The sequence below is a fragment of the Salmo salar genome, chromosome ssa17 (assembly GCF_905237065.1).
Source record: "Salmo salar chromosome ssa17, Ssal_v3.1, whole genome shotgun sequence".
Lineage (NCBI taxonomy): Eukaryota > Metazoa > Chordata > Actinopteri > Salmoniformes > Salmonidae > Salmo > Salmo salar.
Window position 1 is genome coordinate 78,206,795 of NC_059458.1, and position 16,872 is coordinate 78,223,666.

The 16,872-nt window shown below is 41.4% G+C and overlaps 1 protein-coding gene across 4 annotated transcripts in view; it reads left to right on the top strand.

Annotated features, from left to right (window-relative positions):
* The window catches only part of LOC106593065 (nuclear protein MDM1), a 37,675-nt gene extending 24,278 nt beyond the window's left edge, over positions 1–13,397 (top strand). For all 4 annotated transcript variants that reach the window (XM_045700195.1, XM_045700196.1, XM_045700197.1 and 1 more), the window contains 4 exons: positions 1,810–1,943; positions 6,092–6,329; positions 10,459–10,527; positions 12,053–13,397. In XM_045700195.1, coding sequence (XP_045556151.1) covers positions 1,810–1,943; positions 6,092–6,329; positions 10,459–10,527; positions 12,053–12,162 — 551 coding nt within the window. In that variant the 3' untranslated portion in view covers positions 12,163–13,397. The remainder of the gene's footprint in view (positions 1–1,809; positions 1,944–6,091; positions 6,330–10,458; positions 10,528–12,052) is intronic.
* Positions 13,398–16,872: the final 3,475 nt, after the last annotated feature.

Here is a 16,872-nt window from a genome sequence, read left to right on the forward strand (position 1 = left end):
GGTAACCTAGCAACGACCTGACTACTCCAGCCACTGGTAACCTAGCAACGACCTGACTACTCCAGCCACTGGTAACCTAGCAACGACCTGACTACTCCAGCCACTGGTAACCTAGCAACGACCTGACTACTCCAGCCACTGGTAACCTAGCAACGACCTGACTACTCCAGCCACTGGTAACCTAGCAACGACCTGACTACTCCAGCCACTGGTAACCTAGCAACGACCTGACTACTCCAGCCACTGGTAACCTAGCAACGACCTGACTACTCCAGCCACTGGTAACCTAGCAAATATATTGTTGACATATTATTTTTGTTTTTGATTTTGTGACCAACTTTTTATTCCGTTTTTTTTTTGTTGAGAGAGAGAGGGGTTACTGGTACCAAAACAATCAAATAAATTATCCAGGGGCAGTGTGTGGTCCGGTCCAGTCTGGGTTTGTCTACAGGGGCAGTGTGTGGTCTGGTCCAGTCTGGGTTTGTCTACAGGGGAAGTGTGTGGTCCGGTCCAGTCTGGGTTTGTCTACAGGGACAGTGTGTGGTCCGGTCCAGTCTGGGTTTGTCTACAGGGGAAGTGTGTGGTCCGGTCCAGTCTGGGTTTGTCTACAGGGACAGTGTGTGGTCCGGTCCAGTCTGGGTTTGTCTACAGGGGAAGTGTGTGGTCCGGTCCAGTCTGGGTTTGTCTACAGGGACAGTGTGTGGTCCGGTCCAGTCTGGGTTTGTCTACAGGGGAAGTGTGTGGTCCGGTCCAGTCTGGGTTTGTCTACAGGGACAGTGTGTGGTCCGGTCCAGTCTGGGTTTGTCTACAGGGACAGTGTGTGATCCGGTCCAGTCTGGGTTTGTCTACAGGGACAGTGTGTGGTCCGGTCCAGTCTGGGTTTGTCTACAGGGGCAGTGTGTGATCCGGTCCAGTCTGGGTTTGTCTCCATGGGCAGTTTCACCATGACCATAAACTAGGTGATAGTGGAAACAAACCAACTAACTACTGTGTTGAGCCAGTTTCACCATGACCATAAACTAGGTGATAGTGGAAACAAACCAACTAACTACTGTGTTGAGCCAGTTTCACCATGACCATAAACTAGGTGATAGTGGAAACAAACCAACTAACTACTGTGTTGAGCCAGTTTCACCATGACCATAAACTAGGTGATAGTGGAAACAAACCAACTAACTACTGTGTTGAGCCAGTTTCACCATGACCATAAACTAGGTGATAGTGGAAACAAACCAACTAACTACTGTGTTGAGCCAGTTTCACCATGACCATAAACTAGGTGATAGTGGAAACAAACCAACTAACTACTGTGTTGAGCCAGTTTCACCATGACCATAAACTAGGTGATAGTGGAAACAAACCAACTAACTACTGTGTTGAGCCAGTTTCACCATGACCATAAACTAGGTGATAGTGGAAACAAACCAACTAACTACTGTGTTGAGCCAGTTTCACCATGACCATAAACTAGGTGATAGTGGAAACAAACCGATGTCAGACGGATCATCTTCCCACATTAGCTTGCATCCAGCCTACACTTTTTTCAGAAACTCTTTATCTTCACAGTTCAGTTATGGGTCACATCAATATAATACACTAAACTCACTATTTTCAACATTTTACACGACAATTGAATCATTTAGCAGACACTCATATCCAGAGCATCTCATAGACAGTACCATTCAGTTTAGTAGCAAAACAACCACAGCCAAGATCATGGTTCATTACTTCTGTTCTGTGTTGAATTGAAAAAGACTTTATTGATCCCCCAGAGGGTAAATGTGATAACCTTGTCTAATGTGTTGTCAGGAGGGGCTATCCTGGTGTCTCCTCCTAAGATGGAGGCTAATGGTTGGGTGAAGAGAAGTGAACCTCCGCTGGGTAAAAGCCGTTCCCCATTTAAACACCTCTCTCTGACCTCGCCACAACGAGCAGCCAGACAGGTAACATTCTACACCACTGGATATTAGGATAGTGGGTAGAGCTTTTCCTTGGTGAGAAGATACATCTTGTAGTATTTATAGGCAGGGTTACTGTAAAAACACCTTGTGATAACTGCTGTACTGATGTAAAAAAACCTTTACAAATCCATTTGATTGATTGATTGTATTTGCTAGTGGTTCGACTAAGATAAGAACATTGTCCCGGGCTAGTTGTACCTATGTCTTGTTAATACTATCTGTGTTATAGGTTCCTCTAGTCTTGTTAATACTATCTGTGTTATAGGTTCCTCTAGTCTTGTTAATACTATCTGTGTTATAGGTTCCTCTAGTCTTGTTAATACTATCTGTGTTATAGGTTCCTCTAGTCTTGTTAATACTATCTGTGTTATAGGTTCCTCTAGTCTTGTTAATACTATCTGTGTTATAGGTTCCTCTAGTCTTGTTAATACTATCTGTGTTATAGGTTCCTCTAGTCTTGTTAATACTATCTGTGTTATAGGTTCCTCTAGTCTTGTTAATGCTGTCTGTGTTATAGGTTCCTCTAGTCTTGTTAATACTGTCTGTGTTATAGGTTCCTCTAGTCTTGTTAATACTATCTGTGTTATAGGTTCCTCTAGTCTTGTTAATACTATCTGTGTTATAGGTTCCTCTAGTCTTGTTAATACTATCTGTGTTATAGGTTCCTCTAGTCTTGTTAATACTATCTGTGTTATAGGTTCCTCTAGTCTTGTTAATACTGTCTGTGTTATAGGTTCCTCTAGTCTTGTTAATACTATCTGTGTTATAGGTTCCTCTAGTCTTGTTAATACTATCTGTGTTATAGGTTCCTCTAGTCTTGTTAATACTATCTGTGTTATAGGTTCCTCTAGTCTTGTTAATACTGTCTGTGTTATAGGTTCCTCTAGTCTTGTTAATACTATCTGTGTTATAGGTTCCTCTAGTCTTGTTAATACTATCTGTGTTATAGGTTCCTCTAGTCTTGTTAATACTATCTGTGTTATAGGTTCCTCTAGTCTTGTTAATACTGTCTGTGTTATAGGTTCCTCTAGTCTTGTTAATGCTGTCTGTGTTATAGGTTCCTCTAGTCTTGTTAATACTATCTGTGTTATAGGTTCCTCTAGTCTTGTTAATACTATCTGTGTTATAGGTTCCTCTAGTCTTGTTAATACTATCTGTGTTATAGGTTCCTCTAGTCTTGTTAATACTATCTGTGTTATAGGTTCCTCTAGTCTTGTTAATACTATCTGTGTTATAGGTTCCTCTAGTCTTGTTAATACTGTCTGTGTTATAGGTTCCTCTAGTCTTGTTAATACTGTCTGTGTTATAGGTTCCTCTAGTCTTGTTAATACTGTCTGTGTTATAGGTTCCTCTAGTCTTGTTAATACTATCTGTGTTATAGGTTCCTCTAGTCTTGTTAATACTGTCTGTGTTATAGGTTCCTCTAGTCTTGTTAATACTATCTGTGTTATAGGTTCCTCTAGTCTTGTTAATACTGTCTGTGTTATAGGTTCCTCTAGTCTTGTTAATACTATCTGTGTTATAGGTTCCTCTAGTCTTGTTAATGCTGTCTGTGTTATAGGTTCCTCTAGTCTTGTTAATGCTATCTGTGTTATAGGTTCCTCTAGTCTTGTTAATACTGTCTGTGTTATAGGTTCCTCTAGTCTTGTTAATGCTGTCTGTGTTATAGGTTCCTCTAGTCTTGTTAATACTATCTGTGTTATAGGTTCCTCTAGTCTTGTTAATACTATCTGTGTTATAGGTTCCTCTAGTCTTGTTAATACTATCTGTGTTATAGGTTCCTCTAGTCTTGTTAATACTATCTGTGTTATAGGTTCCTCTAGTCTTGTTAATGTTATCTGTGTTATAGGTTCCTCTAGTCTTGTTAATACTATCTGTGTTATAGGTTCCTCTAGTCTTGTTAATACTATCTGTGTTATAGGTTCCTCTAGTCTTGTTAATACTATCTGTGTTATAGGTTCCTCTAGTCTTGTTAATACTATCTGTGTTATAGGTTCCTCTAGTCTTGTTAATACTATCTGTGTTATAGGTTCCTCTAGTCTTGTTAATACTATCTGTGTTATAGGTTCCTCTAGTCTTGTTAATGTTATCTGTGTTATAGGTTCCTCTAGTCTTGTTAATGCTGTCTGTGTTATAGGTTCCTCTAGTCTTGTTAATACTATCTGTGTTATAGGTTCCTCTAGTCTTGTTAATACTATCTGTGTTATAGGTTCCTCTAGTCTTGTTAATACTATCTGTGTTATAGGTTCCTCTAGTCTTGTTAATACTATCTGTGTTATAGGTTCCTCTAGTCTTGTTAATACTATCTGTGTTATAGGTTCCTCTAGTCTTGTTAATACTATCTGTGTTATAGGTTCCTCTAGTCTTGTTAATGCTGTCTGTGTTATAGGTTCCTCTAGTCTTGTTAATACTATCTGTGTTATAGGTTCCTCTAGTCTTGTTAATACTGTCTGTGTTATAGGTTCCTCTAGTCTTGTTAATACTGTCTGTGTTATAGGTTCCTCTAGTCTTGTTAATACTGTCTGTGTTATAGGTTCCTCTAGTCTTGTTAATACTGTCTGTGTTATAGGTTCCTCTAGTCTTGTTAATACTATCTGTGTTATAGGTTCCTCTAGTCTTGTTAATGCTGTCTGTGTTATAGGTTCCTCTAGTCTTGTTAATACTATCTGTGTTATAGGTTCCTCTAGTCTTGTTAATGCTGTCTGTGTTATAGGTTCCTCTAGTCTTGTTAATACTATCTGTGTTATAGGTTCCTCTAGTCTTGTTAATACTATCTGTGTTATAGGTTCCTCTAGTCTTGTTAATACTGTCTGTGTTATAGGTTCCTCTAGTCTTGTTAATACTATCTGTGTTATAGGTTCCTCTAGTCTTGTTAATACTGTCTGTGTTATAGGTTCCTGTAGTCTTGTTAATACTATCTGTGTTATAGGTTCCTCTAGTCTTGTTAATACTGTCTGTGTTATAGGTTCCTCTAGTCTTGTTAATACTATCTGTGTTATAGGTTCCTCTAGTCTTGTTAATACTGTCTGTGTTATAGGTTCCTGTAGTCTTGTTAATACTATCTGTGTTATAGGTTCCTCTAGTCTTGTTAATACTATCTGTGTTATAGGTTCCTGTAGTCTTGTTAATACTGTCTGTGTTATAGGTTCCTGTAGTCTTGTTAATACTATCTGTGTTATAGGTTCCTCTAGTCTTGTTAATACTATCTGTGTTATAGGTTCCTCTAGTCTTGTTAATACTATCTGTGTTATAGGTTCCTGTAGTCTTGTTAATACTGTCTGTGTTATAGGTTCCTCTAGTCTTGTTAATACTATCTGTGTTATAGGTTCCTGTAGTCTTGTTAATACTGTCTGTGTTATAGGTTCCTCTAGTCTTGTTAATACTATCTGTGTTATAGGTTCCTGTAGTCTTGTTAATACTGTCTGTGTTATAGGTTCCTCTAGTCTTGTTAATACTGTCTGTGTTATAGGTTCCTGTAGTCTTGTTAATACTGTCTGTGTTATAGGTTCCTCTAGTCTTGTTAATACTGTCTGTGTTATAGGTTCCTCTAGTCTTGTTAATACTGTCTGTGTTATAGGTTCCTCTAGTCTTGTTAATACTGTCTGTGTTATAGGTTCCTCTAGTCTTGTTAATACTATCTGTGTTATAGGTTCCTCTAGTCTTGTTAATACTGTCTGTGTTATAGGTTCCTCTAGTCTTGTTAATACTGTCTGTGTTATAGGTTCCTGTAGTCTTGTTAATACTGTCTGTGTTATAGGTTCCTCTAGTCTTGTTAATACTGTCTGTGTTATAGGTTCCTCTAGTCTTGTTAATACTGTCTGTGTTATAGGTTCCTCTAGTCTTGTTAATACTGTCTGTGTTATAGGTTCCTCTAGTCTTGTTAATACTATCTGTGTTATAGGTTCCTCTAGTCTTGTTAATACTGTCTGTGTTATAGGTTCCTGTAGTCTTGTTAATACTGTCTGTGTTATAGGTTCCTCTAGTCTTGTTAATGCTGTCTGTGTTATAGGTTCCTCTAGTCTTGTTAATACTGTCTGTGTTATAGGTTCCTGTAGTCTTGTTAATACTATCTGTGTTATAGGTTCCTCTAGTCTTGTTAGTTAGTGAATCTGATGTTGTGTCTCGATCAGAATGAGGAGCGGAACCAGCCCCGGTCCTCTCCAGCAGCAGGGGTGACCACTGTGGACCCCCTCCCCCTGAGAGAGGACTCCTGGTCTGGGGAGACCTCTCCAGAGAACCCCCCTGATCCTCCACCGGAGGCCAAACCCTCCCGTAAACGCACCACCAGCGGACGACCCAACGCCGCCGTCCCTCCACCTGTTAACCGCATCCAGGGGACGCTCAGAGACCCAGAGTTCCAACACAACGGTACCGGTCCTGGTACCTACTGGTACCTACTGTAGTAGTGTGATACTATCTGTCATAATGGTAACTGTCCTGGTACCTACTGGTACCTACTGTAGTAGTGTGATACTATCTGTCATAATGGTAACTGTCCTGGTACCTACTGTAGTAGTGTGATACTATCTGTCATAATGGTAACTGTCCTGGTACCTACTGGTACCTACTGTAGTAGTGTGATACTATCTGTCATAATGGTAACTGTCCTGGTACCTACTGTAGTAGTGTGATACTATCTGTCATAATGGTAACTGTCCTGGTACCTACTGGTACCTACTGTAGTAGTGTGATACTATCTGTCATAATGGTAACTGTCCTGGTACCTACTGTAGTAGTGTGATACTATCTGTCATAATGGTAACTGTCCTGGTACCACTGGTACCTACTGTAGTAGTGTGATACTATCTGTCATAATGGTAACTGTCCTGGTACCTACTGGTACCTACTGTAGTAGTGTGATACTATCTGTCATAATGGTAACTGTCCTGGTACCTACTGGTACGTAGTGTGATACTATCTGTCATAATGGTAACTGTCCTGGTACCTACTGGTACCTACTGTAGTAGTGTGATACTATCTGTCATAATGGTAACTGTCCTGGTACCTACTGGTACCTACTGTAGTAGTGTGATACTATCTGTCATAATGGTAACTGTCCTGGTACCTACTGGTACCTACTGTAGTAGTGTGATACTATCTGTCATAATGGTAACTGTCCTGGTACCTACTGGTACCTACTGTAGTAGTGTGATACTATCTGTCATAATGGTAACTGTCCTGGTACCTACTGTAGTAGTGTGATACTATCTGTCATAATGGTAACTGTCCTGGTACCTACTGGTACCTACTGTAGTAGTGTGATACTATCTGTCATAATGGTAACTGTCCTGGTACCTACTGGTACCTACTGTAGTAGTGTGATACTATCTGTCATAATGGTAACTGTCCTGGTACCTACTGTAGTAGTGTGATACTATCTGTCATAATGGTACCGGTCCTGGTACCTACTGGTACCTACTGTAGTAGTGTGATACTATCTGTCATAATGGTAACTGTCCTGGTACCTACTGGTACCTACTGTAGTAGTGTGATACTATCTGTCATAATGGTAACTGTCCTGGTACCTACTGGTACCTACTGTAGTAGTGTGATACTATCTGTCATAATGGTAACTGTCCTGGTACCTACTGGTACCTACTGTAGTAGTGTGATACTATCTGTCATAATGGTAACTGTCCTGGTACCTACTGTAGTAGTGTGATACTATCTGTCATAATGGTAACTGTCCTGGTACCTACTGGTACCTACTGTAGTAGTGTGATACTATCTGTCATAATGGTAACTGTCCTGGTACCTACTGTAGTAGTGTGATACTATCTGTCATAATGGTAACTGTCCTGGTACCTACTGGTACCTACTGTAGTAGTGTGATACTATCTGTCATAATGGTAACTGTCCTGGTACCTACTGGTACCTACTGTAGTAGTGTGATACTATCTGTCATAATGGTAACTGTCCTGGTACCTACTGTAGTAGTGTGATACTATCTGTCATAATGGTAACTGTCCTGGTACCTACTGGTACCTACTGTAGTAGTGTGATACTATCTGTCATAATGGTAACTGTCCTGGTACCTACTGGTACCTACTGTAGTAGTGTGATACTATCTGTCATAATGGTAACTGTCCTGGTACGTACTGTAGTAGTGTGATACTATCTGTCATAATGGTAACTGTCCTGGTACCTACTGGTACCTACTGTAGTAGTGTGATACTATCTGTCATAATGGTAACTGTCCTGGTACCTACTGGTACCTACTGTAGTAGTGTGATACTATCTGTCATAATGGTAACTGTCCTGGTACCTACTGTAGTAGTGTGATACTATCTGTCATAATGGTAACTGTCCTGGTACCTACTGGTACCTACTGTAGTAGTGTGATACTATCTGTCATAATGGTAACTGTCCTGGTACCTACTGTAGTAGTGTGATACTATCTGTCATAATGGTAACTGTCCTGGTACCTACTGTAGTAGTGTGATACTATCTGTCATAATGGTAACTGTCCTGGTACCTACTGGTACCTACTGTAGTAGTGTGATACTATCTGTCATAATGGTAACTGTCCTGGTACCTACTGGTACCTACTGTAGTAGTGTGATACTATCTGTCATAATGGTAACTGTCCTGGTACCTACTGTAGTAGTGTGATACTATCTGTCTACAAACAGCGTCAGCAGTTGAACTGAAAATATACATTTCCTTGGTTTTTGACTGATCAAACCACTTTTACATTACTGGCATTTGGGATGCTGTATCTGCAACTTTAGTTCAAACTGTGTAACGTTGTCCCATCACATCATCATCCTATAGTTATGGGCCAATCAAAACACTGCGTTGCCTCATCAAAGACAGTTTAGGAGACTTAAATGATCATATAAATGTGACAACGAGCGTAATTTACTGTTAATGGGAGGTGTGTGTGTCAGGTTTCCGTCATCTCTACAGTATATAGGTCAGTCTGTTTGACTGAGTCCCTGTGGGGTGGGGTCTCTCTCTCTCTCTCTCTCTCTCTCTACTGCTGAGACATCTTTACAGTTTGTGGCTTTTCTCAGCATATTCTACTGTTGCATGACAAAACCTGGTCCCAGATCTGTTTGTACTGTCCTGTCAAGTTGTCACTTCCAGGGTAGGTTATGTAAGTAGCATATACCCAGATCTGTTGCTGTCTCACCAACAGATCTGCCACCAGGCTACCTGTTGAATAGCATAACCTGGACGTGAGCAGGAAACAGAGTTGTAGTCCGCTCCTCATTCCTTCCCGCCAGCCCAGATATTGTCTAGGGTTGTAGTTCCTAGCTGCTTCTTTCTCCTCAGGACAAAAGATACAGAAGTCGATGCCAGAGTATCACAACTGGGGGAATTCCCATTCTCTCTTCCAGAGTCCTTCACCTCTTTCTCTTCCTCACGTCTCCCTCCATTCCCGACTCCACTCCAGAACCCCCCCTTCCACACCCCCATTTAGTTTCTTTTCAGAATAATAGGCCTACACCTGAGGTAGAAACACCTGGGGTAGAAACACCTGGGGTGGAAACACCTGAGGTAGAAACACCAGGGGTAGAAACACCTGAGATAGAAACACCAGGGGTAGAAACACCAGGGGTTAGAAACACCTGAGATAGAAACACCAGGGGTAGAAACACCTGAGGTAGAAACACCTGAGGTAGAACACCAGGGGTAGAAACACCTGAGGTAGAAACACCTGAGGTAGAAACACCTGAGGTAGAAACACCTGAGGTAGAAACACCAGGGGTAGAAACACCTGAGGTAGAAACACCTGAGGTAGAAACACCAGGGGTAGAAACACCTGAGGTAGAAACACCCGAGGTAGAAACACCCGGGGTAGAAACACCCGGGGTAGAAACACCTGGGGTTGAAACACCTGAGGTAGAAACACCTGAGGTAGAAACACCAGGGGTAGAAACACCTGAGGTAGAAACACCTGAGGTAGAAACACCAGGGGTAGAAACACCTGAGGTAGAAACACCAGGGGTAGAAACACCTGAGATAGAAACACCAGGGGTAGAAACACCAGGGGTTAGAAACACCTGAGGTAGAAACACCAGGGGTAAGAAACACCTGGGGTAAGAAACACCTGGGGTAAGAAACACCCTGGGGTAGAAACACCTGGGGTAGAAACACCTGAGGTAGAAACACCTGGGGTAGAAACACCTGGTGTAGAAACACCTGAGGTAGAAACACCTGGGGTAAGACACACCAGGGGTAAGAAACACCAGGGGTAGGAACACCTGAGGTAGAAACACCTGGGGTAAGAAACACCTGGAGGTAGAAACACCTGGGGTAAGAAACACCTGGGGTAGAAACACCTGGGGTTAGAAACACCTGGAGTAAGAAACACCTGAGATAGAAACTACTATGGAGTTGATTGGAAGACAACAGACTATAACTGCAGCAGTATTGTGCATCATGTGTAATAACATGGAACGCTAAAATGTACTGTTATCTAGGCATTTACACGTAACCCCTAAACAACAACAACTAACAGAACAGGTGTCCATTGTCTTCTCTACTCCAGGTAATTTAGGCCTGAGGACGTCTGAGCTGCTGCTGTGTCCTGGTGGTGGCTGTGGAACTGATGATGAAGGTAATGTAACAGCAACAAGCTTCTTCACATTAGTCTGATGAGGAAGGTAATGTAGCAGCAACAAGCTTCTTCACATTAGTCTGATGATGAAGGTAATGTAGCAGCAACAAGCTTCTTCACATTAGTCTGATGATGAAGGTAATGTAGCAGCAACAAGCTTCTTCAAATTAGTCTGATGATGAAGGTAATGTAACAGCAACAAGCTTCTTCACATTAGTCTGATGATGAAGGTAATGTAACAGCAACAAGCTTCTTCACATTAGTCTGATGAGGAAGGTAATGTAGCAGCAACAAGCTTCTTCACATTAGTCTGATGATGAAGGTAATGTAACAGCAACAAGCTTCTTCACATTAGTCTGATGAGGAAGGTAATGTAGCAGCAACAAGCTTCTTCACATTAGTCTGATGATGAAGGTAATGTAACAGCAACAAGCTTCTTCACATTAGTCTGATGAGGAAGGTAATGTAACAGCAACAAGCTTCTTCACATTAGTCTGATGATGAAGGTAATGTAGCAGCAACAAGCTTCTTCACATTAGTCTGATGATGAAGGTAATGTAGCAGCAACAAGCTACTTCACATTAGTCTGATGATGAAGGTAATGTAACAGCAACAAGCTTCTTCACATTAGTCTGATGAGGAAGGTAATGTAACAGCAACAAGCTTCTTCAAATTAGTCTGATGATGAAGGTAATGTAACAGCAACAAGCTTCTTCACATTAGTCTGATGATGAAGGTAATGTAACAGCAACAAGCTTCTTCACATTAGTCTGATGAGGAAGGTAATGTAGCAGCAACAAGCTTCTTCACATTAGTCTGATGATGAAGGTAATGTAACAGCAACAAGCTTCTTCACATTAGTCTGATGAGGAAGGTAATGTAACAGCAACAAGCTTCTTCACATTAGTCTGATGATGAAGGTAATGTAGCAAGAACAAGCTTCTTCACATTAGTCTGATAATATGTACATTTTCTGGTTCATTAAGAAACCTAAACTTAGATATGTGTTTTTGGTTGTTGAATCAATTAGACATGCCCATTTCAGGCTTAGAAATATATATTTTATTTTGTTATCTGGCTAACTCCTTCATCCTGTTTTGTAGTATACCCCTCTGGTGTCCTGGACTTCTGGATAAGTTAAAGCTCAGTTTATCACAAGTAGACTAACTAGACTGATGTTGGTCTTCAGTGTTAAAGTCAGGCTTAGGGGTAATTTCAGTGTTAAAGTCAGGCTTAGGGGTAATTTCAGTGTTAAAGACAGGCTTAGGGGTCATTTCAGTGTTAAAGGCAGGCTTAGGGGTCATTTCAGTGTTAAAGGAAGTCTTGGGGGTAATTTCAGTGTTAAAGTCTTGATACAAGGGAAGTGACACCCCCTCTTACACGAAATAAAATGAGACATTTGCTTCAATATCTCCATGACATAAAACATAAAGGATAGCTGAGGTTGGAAATCTTTGGGAGTCAGCTGATCACTCTGTCCCTGACCTGACTAACCTCTGACCCTTGACCCTTGGTGACCCTCCAGATGACAGGATGTCCCAGATCTCATCCAGGTCAGCAGCGTCCTGCTCCATGGCCTCCCAGGTCCTGGACCGAGCCCAGAGGAGGAAGGACCACTTCTGGGGGAAGAGATAACAGGACGCGCTGACCCCCCTCACAATACATCCCAAATGGCACCCTATTCCCTATGTAGTGCACTACTGTTAAGAGGAGGAAGGATAACTTTTGGGGGAAGAGAACACCACTGACACACACTATGTCCTAAACCGGTAAAATGGTCAAATAAAAAATATATAGTGTACTGCTCTAGCGGATAGGTGTGATGACAGCACACTACACTGGACCACACTGTCCTCCCCCTAATAGTACCCTATTCTGTATGTAGTGCACTACCTTGGGCCAGACCCTTGAGAGGAATATATTGGGGACAGGGTGTGATGTCAACAGTGACATTAGCTTCACAGCCTATAGCCCAACCACTGCAGATAGGAAGACAATCAATTGTTATGGGTTTATGTGACCAGTGTCCAGACTACTAGGGTGAATCTGGGTTTATGTGACCAGTGTCCAGACTACTAGGGTGAATCTGGGTTTATGTGACCAGTGTCCAGACTACTAGGGTGAATCTGGGTTTATGTGACTAGTGTCCAGACTACTAGACTCAATCTGGGTTTATATGACCAGTGTCCAGACTACTAGGGTGAATCTGGGTTTATGTGACCAGTGTCCAGACTACTAGGGTGAATCTGGGTTTATGTGACTAGTGTCCAGACTACTAGACTCAATCTGGGTTTATGTGACCAGTGTCCAGACTACTAGGGTGAATCTGGGTTTATGTGACCAGTGTCCAGACTACTAGGGTGAATCTGGGTTTATGTGACCTGTGTCCAGACTACTAGGGTGAATCTGGGTTTATGTGACCTGTGTCCAGACTACTAGACTCAATCTGGGTTTATATGACCAGTGTCCAGACTACTAGGGTGAATCTGGGTTTATGTGACCTGTGTCCAGACTACTAGGGTGAATCTGGGTTTATGTGACCTGTGTCCAGACTACTAGACTCAATCTGGGTTTATATGACCAGTGTCCAGACTACTAGGGTGAATCTGGGTTTATGTGACCAGTGTCCAGACTACTAGACTCAATCTGGGTTTATATGACCAGTGTCCAGACTACTAGGGTGAATCTGAGTTTATATGACCAGAGTGTCTAGGCTGAATCTGGGTTTATATATCCAGAGTGTCTAGGCTGAATCTGGGTTTATATATCCAGAGTGTCTAGGCTGAATCTGGGTTTATATATCCAGAGTGTCTAGGCTGAATCTGGGTTTATATATCCAGAGTGTCTAGGCTGGGTCTGGGTTTATATATCCAGAGTGTCTAGGCTGGATCTGGGTTTATATATCCAGAGTGTCTAGTCTGAATCTGGGTTTATATATCCAGAGTGTCTAGTCTGGGTTTATATATCCAGAGTGTCTAGGCTGGGTCTGGGTTTATATATCCAGAGTGTCTAGGCTGGATCTGGGTTTATATATCCAGAGTGTCTAGGCTGGGTCTGGGTTTATATATCCAGAATGTCTAGGCTGGGTCTGGGTTTATATATCCAGAGTGTCTAGGCTGGGTTTATATATCCAGAGTGTCTAGGCTGGGTCTGGGTTTATATATCCAGAGTGTCTAGGCTGGGTCTGGGTTTATATATCCAGAGTGTCTAGGCTGGGTTTATATATCCAGAGTGTCTAGGCTGGGTCTGGGTTTATATATCCAGAGTGTCTAGGCTGGGTCTGGGTTTATATATCCAGAGTGTCTAGGCTGGATCTGGGTTTATATATCCAGTGTCTAGGCTGGGTCTGGGTTTATATATCCAGAGTGTCTAGGCTGGGTCTGGGTTTATATATCCAGAGTGTCTAGGCTGGGTTTATATATCCAGAGTGTCTAGGCTGGGTCTGGGTTTATATATCCAGAGTGTCTAGGCTGGGTCTGGGTTTATATATCCAGAGTGTCTAGGCTGGGTTTATATATCCAGAGTGTCTAGGTTGGGTCTGGGTTTATATATCCAGAGTGTCTAGGCTGGGTTTATATATCCAGAGTGTCTAGGCTGGGTCTGGGTTTATATATCCAGAGTGTCTAGGTTGGGTTTATATATCCAGAGTGTCTAGGCTGGGTCTGGGTTTATATATCCAGAGTGTCTAGGCTGGGTTTATATATCCAGAGTGTCTAGGTTGGGTCTGGGTTTATATATCCAGAGTGTCTAGGCTGGGTCTGGGTTTATATATCCAGAGTGTCTAGGCTGGCTGGGTTTATATATCCAGAGTGTCTAGGGGGTCTGGGTTTATATATCCAGAGTGTCTAGGTTGGGTCTGGGTTTATATATCCAGAGTGTCTAGGCTGGGTCTGGGTTTATATATCCAGAGTGTCTAGGCTGGGTTTATATATCCAGAGTGTCTAGGTTGGGTTTATATATCCAGAGTGTCTAGGCTGGGTCTGGGTTTATATATCCAGAGTGTCTAGGTTGGGTCTGGGTTTATATATCCAGAGTGTCTAGGCTGGGTCTGGGTTTATATATCCAGAGTGTCTAGGCTGGGTTTATATATCCAGAGTGTCTAGGCTGGGTCTGGGTTTATATATCCAGAGTGTCTAGGCTGGGTTTATATATCCAGAGTGTCTAGGCTGGCTCTGGGTTTATATATCCAGAGTGTCTAGGCTGGGTCTGGGTTTATATATCCAGAGTGTCTAGGCTGGGTCTGGGTTTATATATCCAGAGTGTCTAGGCTGGGTTTATATATCCAGAGTGTCTAGGCTGGCTCTGGGTTTATATATCCAGAGTGTCTAGGCTGGGTCTGGGTTTATATATCCAGAGTGTCTAGGCTGGGTCTGGGTTTATATATCCAGAGTGTCTAGGCTGGGTTTATATATCCAGAGTGTCTAGGCTGGGTTTATATATCCAGAGTGTCTAGGTTGGGTCTGGGTTTATATATCCAGAGTGTCTAGGCTGGGTTTATATATCCAGAGTGTCTAGGCTGGGTCTGGGTTTATATATCCAGAGTGTCTAGGCTGGGTTTATATATCCAGAGTGTCTAGGCTGGGTCTGGGATACCCTCCCTATTTGTATGATTTTAGTTCAGATGTTTTGTAATAATGTATTGAATAAAGTGTAAAGAACTAGTTTTGTATTTATTTTAAATGATTTAGTTTTTTATATGGAGAACTACTTTTTTATTGTATTTTATCTTTGTACTGTAGTATCGATTCTGCATTGTTCATATATTTCTTGATACACTATCCCTGTTGGAAAGTGAATTATGCACTACTACTACTACTAAGAATCAACATTGATGCAATTGAAACATGTTGTATAGGTTTGTATAAGAGATACACTGTGTGTTTGGATACAACACTGTTGAGAGGAAATATTAAATAAATGTTGGAACAATCAGTATCCATTAGCTATCTCATTGACTTCATGTACATAGAATACGTTTGTGGTAATTCACTGCAATAATTTTGTTCCATAGGTGATGGACGTGTTTCATTTAATCAACATATGATTGACTGCTTCCCAAATAGCACCCTAGTCCTTTAACAGAGCCTTCAGAAGATATTCACACCCCTTGACTTTTTCCACATTTTGTTGTCTTGCAGCGTGAGTTTAACATTGATTAAATTGATTTTTGTGTCACTGTCCCAACACACAATACCCCATAATGTCATTGTAGAATTAGATTTTATACAAATTAAAAATCGAAACGTCTTGAGTAAATAAGTATTCAAACCCTTTGTTATGGCAAGGCTAAATTAGTTCAGGAGTAAAAATGTGCTTAACAAGACACATAATAAGTTGCATGGACTCACTCTGTGTACAATAATAGTGTTTAACATGATTTTTAAATGACTACCTCATCTCTGTACCCCACACATACAATTATCTGTAAGGTTCCTCAGTCGAGCAGTGAATTTCAAACACATTCAACCACGAAGACCTGGGAGGTTTTCCAATAACTCACAAAGAAGGGCACCTATTGGTAGATGGGTAGAAATAAATGAAAGCAGACATTGAATAACCCTTTGAGCATGGTGACGTTATTAATTACACATTGGATGGAGTATCAATACACCCAGTCACTACAAAGATACAGGCGTCCTACTTAACTCAGTTGCCGAAGAGGAAGGAAACAGCTCAGGGATTTCACTATGAGGCCAATGGTGACTTTAAAACAGTTACAGAGTTTAATTGCTGTGATAGGAGAAAACTGAGGATGGATCAACAACATTGTAGTTACTCCACAATACCGACCTAATGACAGAGGGAAAAGAAGAAAGCCTGTAAAGAATAAGAACTATTCCAAAACATGCTTCTTGTTTGCAATATGCCGCTAAAGTAAAACTGCAAAAAATGTGGCAAAGAAATGAACTTTGTCTTGAACACAAAGTGTTATGTTTAGGGCAAATCCAACACATCAATGAGTACCACTCTTCATATTTTTAAGCATGGTGGTGGCTGCATCATGTTATGGGTATGCTTGTCATCGGCACGGACTAGGGAGTTTTTTGGGATAAAAATGTCATCTTAGAGGAAAGCCTGGATCAGTCTGCTTTCCACCAGACACTGGGAGATGCATGCACCTTTCAGCAGGACAGTAACCTACAACACAAGGCCAAATATACACTGGAGTTGCTTACCAAGATGACATTGAATGTTCCTGAGTTGCCTAGTTACATTTTTTACTTAAATCGTCTTGGAAATCTCCGGCAAGACTTGAAAATGGCTATCTTGCAATGATCAACAACCAACTTGACAGAGCTTGAAAATGTTTAAATGTTGTACAATCCAGGTGTGCAAAGCTCTTAG